The sequence below is a fragment of the Lagenorhynchus albirostris genome, chromosome 14, assembly GCF_949774975.1.
Source record: "Lagenorhynchus albirostris chromosome 14, mLagAlb1.1, whole genome shotgun sequence".
In the NCBI taxonomy this organism is placed as follows: domain Eukaryota; kingdom Metazoa; phylum Chordata; class Mammalia; order Artiodactyla; family Delphinidae; genus Lagenorhynchus; species Lagenorhynchus albirostris.
The window spans coordinates 81,506,430-81,519,673 of NC_083108.1; the positions used below are offsets into that span (position 1 = coordinate 81,506,430).

The following is a 13,244-nucleotide window of genomic DNA, read 5'->3' on the forward strand; positions in this document are numbered from 1 at the left end:
TTCATGTAAAGATTCTTAATGTTCAGTTCTTGGCAAATGCAGTTTCAGTCCATATATAGCCAGCAGTGGATGGTACTGCAGGAAAATGCAGGATTAAAATCGTCCTTGTGTATAATAAGTGTGAATCTTTTTCTTTGACCTGAAATTTAAAATGCAAGAGTTTAATCTCTGATTAAAATGTGTAGTTCAGGGAGTGTTCCCTGGTGGTCCAGTGGTTAGGGCTTGGCGCTTTCATTGCTGTGGCCCGGGTTCAATCCTTTGTCAGGGAACTAAGATCCCACAAGCTGCATGATGTGGCCCAAAAATATATAATATATATACATATATATATTCAAGGATTGAGTTTAATTCATACATTCTGTGTATGTTTGTATTATGTAAATGCTTTTATAATCTTGTGTTTTTAGCAAAAGAATACTAACCTTTAAACAGCCTTATAATATGTAAGAGATTTGCAAAGATTAAGCTGGCAACTTCAAATACAAATACAGTTTTTTAATTTTAACAATAGATTTTATTTAACACAGTATACCCCAAATATTATTATTTCAACATGACAACGTTTTGATATGTAGTATTTTATTCATTAAAAAAAATAGATGCTGGCAACATGTGATTTTAAATTCCTTTTTAGTTATTAAATAGAAGCCCCAGTAAATCAGCTGTCACTTAAGGTGTAATCCATGGTAGCTTTCTCGCTCTTAAAGGTTGATAAGTTACAATTTTTAAAAAATGAATTCCACCTTTTAGTTTTTTGGCGTTATTTAAAATTTTTTATTTTTGGCTGCGTTGGGTCTTCGTCGCTGTGCCCCGGCTTTCTCTACTTGAGGCAAGCATGGGCTACTCTTCGCTGCGGCTTCTCATTGCGGTGGCTTCTCTTGTTGCAGAGCACGGGCTCTAGGCACACGGGCTTCAGTAGTTGTGGCTCGTGGGCTCTAGGGCGCAGGCTCAGTTGTGGCACACGGGCTTAGTTGCTCCACGGCACGTGGGATCATCCCAGACCAGGGCTCGAACCCATGTCCCCTGCACTGGCAGGTGGATTATTAACCACTGCGCCACCAGGGAAGTTCCTGCTTTTTTGATTTTTAAATTCTAAGGTATTGTCTTGTTGGTTCTCCTGAACATGAGCCTATCCTAAGGAGGTGTCACCCAAATCAGTAAAGCTTCAAGGTAAGAAATTTTAAATTTGTTTTTCCATGTTCAGATTGTCTTTTATGAACACAAGGGCACGTTTTGCTAATTCACAGTAAACCAAGAAGGAAAGTTGAAATACTATTAAGACTTTAGTAATTTGTCTTGCCAGAAATGCCATCTTATGGGTTAAGCAGTAGTGGGTGAGTGACCAGGGGTTAAATACGATATGCATTATTTTTTTCATAGTCCCTCTATAACGAAGAGTAAAAGGGGGAAGAAGGAGTGACTATGAAACAGCACGAGAAAAAAGCTTAGCCTCAACTCAATGTGGTAAATATTGTCACGATAAAGTGTCAAGGTTCTTGCCCCACAGGGTGCATGTCCACCCCCCAAGGGGACAGCACCCTCCTTGGCTGTACACCAGGGGGTGCATTGCGTCCCAAGGGGTACGTCATTATCATTTGATGTACACGGGGGGGTGCACGGTCCCTCAAGGGGCGCCTGAGCACCCCCCCGACGTGGGACAGCACTCCCATTGAGTCAATCTGCCTTCCTAAATATGGTGACCCTAATTAAATCAATCATCCTTCTTAATGGATGCCCTAAGACGTAAGAAGGCAGATTGATTTAATGGGGGCCAGGAAATCTAAGGCGTTTGATTGGTTTAATGAACGCCAAGAGATTTAAGAAGGACGATTTATTTAGTGGGGGTCACGATATTTAAGGGAGCCGGTTTAATCAACGAGAACCACGTTACTCATGGAGACTGATTTAATTAGTGGGAGTCACGTGATAAATGGTGCTGATTGACTCAATGGGAGTCACCTGATGTATGGGGCTGATTTAACAATAGGAATCACGCGAGCCAAGGGGCTGATTAAATCAGCTCGGGCACACCCCCAAGGTGTGCACGTCCCGGCTGTACGCCAGGTGGTGCACGTCCATCTTAAGTGGGGCACGTCCACCCAAGGGGTGCAGTCCACCCCAAAAGGTACATCATCGTCATTTGATATACCCCAATGGGTGCACGTCCACCCCAAGGGGTACGTCATCATCATTTAACAAAAGAGCTACATCAAGAGTCAAAAAAACCCTTTTTAAATTTTTTTCTCTCTCTTTTCAACTGTGATTCTCAGTTTAGAGCTGTCTGCTGGGATGGCCAGCAACTGACTATTAACTACCAGGGGTGGTGTCTGCCTCCATCTGTTTGTTGTTTGAATGCCAGGAAGTGTTCTCCTTGCCCGGAGTACACAGCAGCCAGAGCAACCGCGCTCACAGTTTAGGAGGGAAAGAGGGAAATAAGTAAGCGAGCACATGGTCACACGCCAGGGCGACAGCGCAGAAACAGCCCTTCATTTGCTCCATCATTCCCAGGGTCATGGTGAAGAACGGTTCTTTGTGGGCCGGGATAATGGTTTTTACAGCTCCAGGTAAATCATTCGACAGCCCCCAGGCCCGGATATGGAAGAACAAAACGCCAGGAGGGGGTCGGGGGCCGCGCCCGACGAGGCCGAGTGGGAACCGGCCTCCTGCGGGGTCTTGCGGCCGCCGAGGTGTCGCGAGAGCCGGGGCTGCCGCTCGGCTACGCAGTAAGCCGAGTGGGCCGGGCGCGTTCCGCGGGGCCGGCGGTTTGGGCGAGGTTGCTTGGGCCAGCGAGGGTGCGGGGCTCCGGGGCTCGGGGCTCGCCCCCGCCGCTCCGGGTAGGCGCGCCGATGGCGTTTCTAGGGTGACGCTGCGCACACCGACTCTCTCCGGGGGCAGAGGAAACACCTATGAACCCTTCGGCCTCCTTCCTGGCCGGGCGCCAGGTGAGCGGCTGATGCTCTGCGTTTCCCGTTTCCGCCGTCGCGTCCCGGGGAGAGAGGAGAGCAGACCGCGGGGACGACGTGCATTGGGGTTATTCAGGAATCGTTTTTGCTTAAAATTTAAAACAATACCCAGGACGCAGAAGGAAAACGGAGCGTCACATCAGTTTCCTTATCTTAATGAAAATGGGTTGTTCAGCCCAGGCGCAGTGTCGAGTCGCGAGTACTGGGTGTACATGGGCCTCTGGTGAACTTTAAACTACTGTCTTTAAGGTAGAATTCTTAAAGTAACACTTTTAGTTTTGTTTTTTTTCTTTAATTGGAGTATAGTTGGTTTACGATATTGCGTTAGTTACGGGTATACAGCATAGTGATTTGGTTTTGGGGTTTTGTTTTTTAGTTCTTTATTTCATAGATGGGGACAGTACCATACTTTGGAATGTGACTTACAATCTTAATAATAAAATATTGATAATACTAGCTAATGTTTGTTGGTCGTTTATGATAGAACAAAATTATTTTAAGGCAGGACCAGAAAAAGTTAACAAAGTTTTCTCTGTCGTCTGAGCCACTGCTTCCTCCCCTTTGGTGTGTATTGTGCATCTGCATTACACATTAACTAGATCCTTTTAGACGACGTAGGAATGCCTGCTTGCCAAAAAAAAAAAAAGCTATTTTCTCCCAGTGCCAGCAAGGAACTCCTTAGGAGATGACATTCCTTTCTCAATCCTGTAAGGGGTCACTATGACCCACTACTTGCCTTGTATGCGCAGATCTGCATTGTGTAAAGGTCAACATATTATTCTGATGTATAGCCCTTTGTCTTGAAAGTGTTTGTAACTGTGTTTTGACCTCTTATAGGCAGAACAGTTCTCAGAGCTTTCTGAAAGACTGTCTCCCAGGTTATAATCTTAAGCTTGGCTCAAATAAAGTTTTCCACTTCTTTCTTAGCTTGACTATTGATTAATTTTTAATGACACTTACGATGGTGCCAAGTACTGTGAAGTGCTTTACAGAGATTATCTTGCTTAATCCACACAACTCTTAGAAGTTAAAATGCTGCTATTACCATTTTACAGACAAGGAAATTAAGGCTTAAGGACATTAAGTAACTTACCCAAGGTCTTAGAGCCACTAAGTGGCCAATTCTGGATTCCAATTTAGGTCAGACCAACTTCACTGCACTAGACTTTAAAATGATGTATGCTTAAAAGGTGTTGTCGTAGATAATTTTGTTAGGCATGAAAATGGCATCATGGTTATATAAAAACGTTCATTTTTAGAGATGCATACTAAAGTATCTAAGAGTAAAAAGTATTTTTTATCAACAACAAAAAGAAAAAGGAAAATTGAAACAGATGTGGCAGAATCTTGATAGTGGTAAGAAAGACCTAGGTACTGAGCAAATGGGAGTCTACTGTACTATTCTCTTGTCTTCTGTGTATATTTGAAATTTTGCCTTTACAAAATTTGTTTTTAAGTAGGTATGTTGAGTTTGGATCAGTTACATTTAAACAGTAATTACTTCCTGTTCCCCTTTATTTGACTGCCGTAGAATTTCTGGGGCAAGCTGAGGGATAATATTGTTGATTGATACAAGGAGAGGGTTGACAGCAAAGAAAAAAAATGCAGAAATGGGTTTATTTGTGATTAACCAATGGAGGTTTTACAAATGGTCCCACTCTTTAAGAGTGGTGTAAATGGTACGACAGAAAGTGATAGAGGCAGAGTACAGTAGGTGTGAACTTGCTTTAAATATACATAATTTTGACGTCATGTTATAATCAGTGAATAAAACGTAATTTAACTACCTTGAATTGGCAGCAAAAGAAGATATAATTGTTTGGAAAATATGCTTTGGCCGATTTATGTTGATTAGCTTTATCCTGACATGAAGCCACTTTCTATGTTTAGAACATTGGGTCAGAAGTTGAGATTTCCACTATCGAGAAACAACGGAGAGAGCTACAGCTGCTCATTGGAGAATTAAAAGATCGAGATAGAGAGCTCAATGATATGGTTGCAGTACATCAAAGACAACTTCTTTCATGGGAAGAGGATCGGCAGAAAGTGTTGACTTTGGAAGAACGTTGCAGCAAATTAGAAGGTCAGACATATATGCAGCAGCATCTGTCATGCACTTGTACATGCCAACACGTTAAAAGGGCTCAAGGGTAAGATAGGAACATCTCAACACAATCCCTGCTGCACTGGAGTTTATTTTATTTTATTTTTATTTATTTATTTTTGGCTGAGTTGGGTCTTTGTTGCTGCGTGCAGGCTTTCTCTAGTTGCGGCGAGCGGGGGCTACTCTTGGTTGCCGTGTGCCGTCTTCTCATTGCGGTGGCTTCTCTTGTTGCGGAGCACGGGCCCTAGGCGCGTGGGCTTCAGGAGTTGTGGCTCACGGGCTCTAGAGCGCAGGCTCAGTAGTTGTGGTGCACGGGCTTAGTTGATCCTCGGCATGTTGGATCTTCCAGGACCAGGGCTCGAACCCGTGTCCCCTGCATTGGCAGGCGGATTCTTTTTTTTTTTTTTTTTTTTTTTGGCAGGCGGATTCTTAACCACTGCGCCACCAGGGAAGTCCCTGGAGTTTATTTTAATTGAAGATAGGATGACATCATGAACACTCACAACAGAACAAACACAATGTGAATTAAAGTAGGGCAAGCGAAGTACTTAGCTGTAGAAAGAGGGCTGGGCAGCTTCAGTCAACATTGAGTGTCAAGAGTGAACCTGAAGGAAATTAGTTTTGAGCTAAAGTATGAATGAAGATGCCACAGAACTGGCCATTTCTCTTGAACTGACTCAAAGATTTTAAACTTGGTATTGAACTTGATCTCAAATACCTAAAATAGTCATCTTTTAAAATTAGAGCAATCTCAAAAATGGCTTACAAAAATTTCCTTTTGTACCATATTTTAACTATCGTCCCTTTCGTGCTGCCCTAAACTCTGAATGTTCTATTGACACTGCATTAATACTAGAATGTGCTAGAGGGGAAAATACTAGATCTGTTTAATAGAAAGACAATGTATCACCTTCTTCTTTACTTATATTACACAAAGGATTCTGTAAATGCGACAATCTAAATATGAGTAATTTTTCCATTTTGTTGATGACCATCTGATTTTATTCTGACCACACCCACCCACATGTAGATACACATAAATGCAGTATTTAATATGATTGTACGTTAGATGCAATGTCTTATATAATTAATATCTTTTATATAAACATATTAAAGCAAAAGATAACATTATATACAAGCATACCTCGTTTTATTGCACTTTGCAGATATTATGATTTTTAGAAATGGAAGGTTTGTGGCAACCCTGTACTGAGCAAGTCTGTCAGCACCATTTTTCCAACACCGTTTGCTCACTTTGTGTCCCTGTGTCATATTTTGGTAATTCTCATAATATTTCAAACTTTTTCATTATAATTATATTTGTTATGGTCACGTGTGATCGGTAATCTTTGATGTTACTACTACGACTCGCTGAAGGCTCAGATGATGGTTAGCATTTCTTAGCAATAAGTAATTATTTATTTATTTATTTTGCGATACGCAGGCCTGTCACCGTTGACAGGCTCCGGACGCGCAGGCTCAGCGGCCATGGCTCACAGTCCCAGCCGCTCCGCGGCATGTGGGATCTTCTTGGACCGGGGCACGAACCCGTGTCCCCTGCATCGGCAGGCAGACTGTCAACCACTGCGCCACCAGGGAAACCCAATATCTGGATTTAAAATGGGCAAGACACCTGAATAGGCATTTCACGGAACACTGAATGGCCAATAAATGTACAAAAAATTCTCATTCTCATTAGTAATTAGGGAAATGCAAATTGAGACCTTTTTATACTTACCAGACTGGCAAAAAATATCAGGTATTGGTAAAAGTGGGGAGCAAGGGAAGGCTCATTCACTGCTGGTGGGCGTGTCAGCTGGTACAGCTACTTTGGAAAATCATTTGACAGTTCTGGTAAAGTTGAAGATATACATAGCTATGGCCCAGCATTTCCACTTCTAGGAAATCTACTCACCCTTCAATATGCACAGGAATTACCTAAGGATCTTGTTAATATGTAGATTGTGATACGATAGGTCTGTGTATCTAACAAGGTCCCCGTGATGTCCCTGTTGCTGGTCCAAGGGCCACATTTTGAGTAGCGAGGCTCTAGAGGAACTCCTGCAAAAGCACCAAGATGCTTGTAGGAGAATATTTAGAGCAGCATTGTACATCATAGCTGCTAAGTGGAAGCAGTCCAAATGACCACCAGTAGTAGAATGTATAAATACATTGTGGCATGATCATATAATGATATTATACAGCAATGACAGTGCACAAACAGGAGTTACCTGCAGCCACATGGATACATCTCAGGATCATAATCTTTTTTTTTTTCGTCTGTGCCAGGCAGCTTGTGGGATCTTAGTTCCCCACCCAGGGATCGAACCCAGGCCCTTGGCAGTGAAATCGTGGAGTCCTAACCACTGGGCCACCAGGGAATTCCCAGGATCATAATCTTGAGCAAAAAAAGCAAACAGAAGAATTCATAGAGTATAATTCCATTTACATATGGTTCAAATTAAACTGTTCTTAGGGATGTGGTCATAGATAGTAAAACTATAATGAAAAACAAGGAAATGAGTAAGATCAGGACGGTGGTTAGGAAGGTGGGAAATTGGAGAGATTGTGCTCAGGAAGTGACGTACAGGGCCTTCTGGGTTGCTGCTGGTGTTCTGTTTCTTGACTAAGGTACAATATCGTGCATTTCATAATAAAAACTTTTAAAAGAAGTATGAACCTTTAACCATGTGTTTTGAAAATAATGCATTTTCAGCTTCAAATCTGACCACAAGTAAGTTATTGATGAAATCTCCCTCAGGTGAACTACATAAAAGAACTGAAATAATCAGGTCACTCACAAAGAAAGTAAAAACCCTTGAATCGAATCAAATTGAATACAAGAGTACTCTTCAAAAGACTCAACTACAGCTTCAAGAAATGGCCCAAAAGGCAACCCATTCCACTCTCCTCTCTGAAGACCTTGAGGTTGGTTTTTTCGGTTTTTTTTTTTTTTTTTTTTTTGCGGTATGCGGGCCTCTCACTGTTGTGGCCTCTCCCGTTGCGGAGCACAGGCTCCGGACGCACAGGCTCAGCGGCCATGGCTCACGGGCCCAGCCGCTCCGCGGCATGTGGGATCTTCCCGGACCGGGGCACGAACCCGTGTCCCCCGCATCGGCAGGCGGACTCTCAACCACTGTGCCACCAGGGAAGCCCTTGAGGTTGGTTTTAAGATAAGCTTCCCTAGCCCAAATTCTGTTTGTGTTTCAGTTATTGAAAAATTAGGTTTAAATATTTCTATTAAAAATGCATGTGTGTGTGTATGAAAGTATATCCATCCATCCATCATCATGGTTTTGTGTTCCTTGTAGGGCTTTGGGTAGCTGCCAGTGCTATCTTGTCTTGGAGATGAAGCTTCATTACAGCCCTTTCCTAACTGTTAAGCCCTCTGTTGGTAGCATCTATCATTTTATCAACAATGGGTTATTTTAGAAAGCCTGTCTCAGATTCTGAGATCCATATCATCAAGTAGCTTCACATTATGCTTTCTGAATAACTGTGTGTAATCTGATGAAACAAATATCTATATCATGTTAGTGGCATATTGGGAATAAAATCTGTAAGAGTGATTTTTCAGTTTTCATTTCTAGCTGGTGAGTCATCAGACATCTTTTGAGCTCATGCTTTTTGAGAGATGCAGTGAGAAAGCCTTTTTTGTTGTTCTTATAGCCTTCATATTCTTGTTTCATAATGATATCAGTATAGATCTTGGTAATATAATGAGTCTTAATAACTCATAATAATTGTATAGATTTTATGTCTAAAATTTTTTCCAGATTACTCTTCTAGACAGTTTCTAGCTATAAAATAAGTGAAAACTATTCTGGAATCTCTTGATATGTTGAATTAAAAAATGGAAGCATGTTGGTCAGCTTGGGCTGCCATCACAAAGTACCATAGACTGCGCAGAAATTTCTTTCCTCACAGTTCTGTAGGTTAGAAGTCCAAGATCAAGGTGCCGGCCTGGTCAGTTTCTGGTGAGGGCTGTCTTCTTGGCTTGTAAATGGTCACCTTCTTACTGTGTCCTCATGTGGCAGGGAGAGAGACAGTACATGAGCAAGCTCTCTGGTGTCTCTTCTTATGAGGACACGGATGCCATCATGAGGGCCCCACTCTCATGACCTCATCTAAACCTAATTACTTCTCAAAGGCTCCACCCCCAAACACCATCACATTAGAGGTTAGGGCTTCATCGGGCTTCAACATGTGCATTTGGGCGCGGGGGGGGGGGGTGCAATTCAGTCCATAGCAGGAAGATTTTTTTTTTTAATTAATAAACTTTAATTTTTAGAGCAGTTTTAGGTGCATAGCAAAATTGGGTGGAATGTACAGAGATTTCTCATAGACCCTGCCCTCTCCCCCGGCCAGCCTCCTCCACTGTGGACATTGTGCATCACAGTAGTACATTTGTTGCAATCAGTGAATCTACACTGACACATCATTGCCGCCCAAAGTCCATAGTTTACATTAGGGTTCACTCTTGGTGTTGTGCGTTCTGTGGGTTTTGACAAATAATGACCTGCATCCACCATTGTAATGTCATACAGAAGTAGTTTCACTGCCCTAAAAACCCTCTCTGCTCTGCTCCCTCCTTCTCTGCCGCAACCCCTGGCAGCCATTGATCTCTTTACTGTCTCCAGAGTTTTGCCTTTTCCAGAATGTCATAGAGTTGGAATCATACAATATGTAGCCTTTTCAGATTGGCTTCTTTCACTTAGTAACATGCATTTAAGTTTCCTCCATGAAGGTCTCTTTTAAAAAGCCTGATTATTCTTTTTTTCCCCAACCAATAAACACATTATGTACACAATAATTATATCAAATCTAGATCTCTGGGTAAAAAAAAAAAAAAAAACCCTGAAAAGTGGGAATACCCCAATATGAAGTTATTTCAACATAGAGTAAAGATGCATCAAAGTTCATTAATGCTACTTTGTTTCAGCAAAGGAAGTCTCTTGCTGATCCAGTTTTCATTCTTGCCAACCTGGAAGTATTCATTAAAGAGCATTAGGAAGTAGACATGTTTATAAACGTAACTGATAGAATTCAGTAGGGCAAAACTCAAGTACTGAGAAGATGCTGGGGATAATGGGGAAATAGATATTTGTGTTCCTTTTTGATGACTGCTTACTTAGCCCACTTTGTTACTAAAAAAGCTAAACAGAGAAAAAAACGAAACAGAAGAATGAGCACAGATTGTGGCTGGTGAGAGTAATGAAAGCTTTTAAATGACTCAATTAGTATTTTGTGTTGTCCCTGATAGGTTAGAAACGAAAATCTCAGCAACACATTAGTGGAACTTTCTGCTCAAGTGGGACAATTGCAAGCTCGAGAACAGGCTCTCACCACCATGATAAAGCTGAAGGTAATGCGGAATCACGATACGTCCACTTGCCAGGCACTTTGTAGCTGATAGGGTACAGCAATGTACATGAAGTTCCTGAAGTCCCACAGCGACTCAGATAGGTTGAGCTATCAATGTTGCTCTCTTTTTTTAAATTCTGGTTTTAGAAATGAAGGAAACAAGTTTAAAATGATGCCCCCAAGGCCCTGAGAGGAGACAGGACTGCACTGTGGGTCTCTGTCTCCAAGGCCCATTCCATGGTCCAGCATGCCTGCACTCAGCTGGTTTCTTCTGAGGTATCCATTACTGGGTCTCATAAAGTCATTAGCTATCAAATTGCTTGTTAATATGTTTTTTTTTTAATTAATTTATTTTTGGCTGCATTGGGTCTTCATTCCTGCGCATGGGCTTTCTCTAGTTACGGTGAGCGGGGGCTACTCTTCATTGTGGTGCACAGGCTTCTCATTGCAGTAGCTTCTCTTGTTGCAGAGCACGGGCTCTAGGTGCGCAGGCTTCAGTAGTTGCAGCATGCGGGCTCAGTAGTTGTGGCTCGCAGGCTCTAGAGTGCGGGCTCAGTAGTTGTGGTGCACAAGCTTAGTTGCTCTGCAGCATGTGGGATCTTCCTGGACCAGGACTCGAACCTCTGTCCCCTGCATTGGCAGGTGGATTCTTAACCACTGCGCCACCAGGGAAGCCCGTTAATATGTTTTTAATTGAGGAGAAAACTTAGCAGTCAAGTAGTTGATGTAGTCACTAACATGCCATAAACAGTGATTGATAAAGTCTCTTCTATGTGGTAACACATGTGTTGGACAGCAGGTGACTAGAGGAGTGATTCTGGTATAATGGGACACTCATGCTAATTCATATGTGATTTTTCCCAGCACATAAATGTTTTTGAGTGATCAGGGACAAGCTTTCATAAAGTTAAAAAGAAAATATTAAAATCTATAGAATTGTCTTTAATCAAGTAGTGACCAGTTTCCTGGCTTCAGCAACCCCTACAGTGTCCATCATAGCAAACTCCTGGTGAAGCTGAAAAGGATTGCCTGACTGATGTGTCTGCAGTGGCGTTTGCTAAACTGTGTTCTTGTACTTAACAGGACTACTGTTTCTTTTTTTTTTTTTCTTTTTTTTTGCGGTATGCGGGCCTCTCACTGTTGTGGCCTCTTCCGTTGTGGAGCACAGGCTCCGGATGCGCAGGCTCAGCGGCCATGGCTCACGGGCCCAGCCGCTCTGCGGTATGTGGGATCTTCCCAGACTGGGGCATGAACCCGTGTCCCCTGCATCGGCAGGCGGCCTCCCAACCGCTGTGCCACCAGGGAAGCCCAGGACTACTGTTTCTTTGCTACTGGTCTGATCACAGAGTTCCATCGGTTTTTGAATGGTCTGCCCAAATCCTATTTTTCCCATAAGTCCTAACGTGAGATGTGCAGACTGCGAAGTATTTTAGGAACGCATATAGGATGCTATCGCAGAAACCTTTGTCCTTAAGCAAAGGTAAAACCTGCTAATAATAGTTATTCCACATGAGTGGTGGGGGAGTACTTTTGCTTATTATTTTTATACTTTCAGGTGTTATTTGAATTGCTTTTCAACAAGCACATAGATACCTTTTATGTAATTAAAACAACCACCTCAACAATAAGAGTTTCTGAATTGGGTAGGTTTAGGATAAGGTCTTGGTGTCTGTCATTTTAACAAGCTGAAAAGAAGGGGAGGAAGAGAGGGCCTATGGGACTTATCTGTAATGCAGAGAATAAGCCCCCTCAAGGGCCACCAGCCTTCCTATTGCTATTACAGTTTCATAGGCAATCAAATGTTTGCTTCTAAACTTTCTGAGACAGTAACTATGGTGGTGCGTGCATGGTTTCAGGGGCGGCCGGCTAAGTCCAAATCGGAACTCCATCACTAACCAGTTGTATAACTGTGGCCACTTTACTGTCGAGTCCTCTGTCACGTGGGGAGTAACAATAGTCCCTACCTCAGAGAGTTACCGTGAGGATAAAATGGGGTAACACATGGAAAGTGCTTGGAATGAAACCGGGTACACGAGATCTTTTTTTTTTTAATTCTTTTTGGGGTATAGTTGACTTACAATGTTGTGTTAGTTTCAGGTGCGCAGGAAAGTGAATCAGTTATACATATACATATATCCACTCTTTGTTTTTCGATTCTTTTCCCATATAGGTCATTACAGAGTATTGAGTAGAGTTCCTTGTGCTATAGCAGGCTCTTACTCATTCTCTATTTTATATATAGTAGTTTGTATATGTCAATCCCAATGTCCCAATTTATCCCTCTCCCACAATGAGACCTAATAAGTGTAGTGTTTTCTTATTGTATAGTTGGAATTTTAAAATCTTATGTAACAGTTTTCAAATTTGGTTTGTAGGACAAAGATATTATCGAGGCAGTCAATCACATTGCTGACTGTTCGGGTAAATTTAAATTGTTAGAGCATGCCTTACGCGATGCTAAGATGGTGGAGACCTGTATTGTGAAAGAAAAGCAAGATTATAAGCAGAAATTGAAGGCACTTAAGATTGAAGTCAATAAGCTAAAAGGTAAGGAAGAGGCATAAATTTAAGCATTTTATCTTGGGAATATATTTCTTCATTTGGGTTCACTTAATCTCATAGCTGAGAGTAGGTCTGTTGTTAGCTTTAGGTCCTACGCTGAGATGTTCATTTCATTTGTATAGAATTATGCTGCAATTTTTTGTGTTACAAGATAAATAACAGAGTTGGGGGAAACGGCCTCATGCGTTCTATTTTAAAAATAATCCTGCCTTTGCTGTACCGGTTATCTATTGCTACTATACGCTTTGTAG

The 13,244-nt window shown here is 42.1% G+C and overlaps 1 protein-coding gene across 2 annotated transcripts in view; it reads left to right on the forward strand.

The window, feature by feature from the left end:
- The first annotated feature begins 2,764 nt into the window (after positions 1-2,764).
- The window catches only part of CCDC62 (coiled-coil domain containing 62), a 40,720-nt gene continuing 30,240 nt past the window's right edge, over positions 2,765-13,244 (forward strand). Inside the window, exons 1-5 of one of the 2 annotated variants that reach the window (XM_060170464.1) lie at positions 2,765-2,942; positions 4,854-5,046; positions 7,829-7,995; positions 10,331-10,432; positions 12,807-12,978. In XM_060170464.1, the coding sequence (XP_060026447.1) occupies positions 2,907-2,942; positions 4,854-5,046; positions 7,829-7,995; positions 10,331-10,432; positions 12,807-12,978 (670 nt within the window). In that variant the 5' untranslated portion in view covers positions 2,765-2,906. The remainder of the gene's footprint in view (positions 2,943-4,853; positions 5,047-7,828; positions 7,996-10,330; positions 10,433-12,806; positions 12,979-13,244) is intronic. The other variant, XM_060170463.1, reaches the window with a different exon arrangement.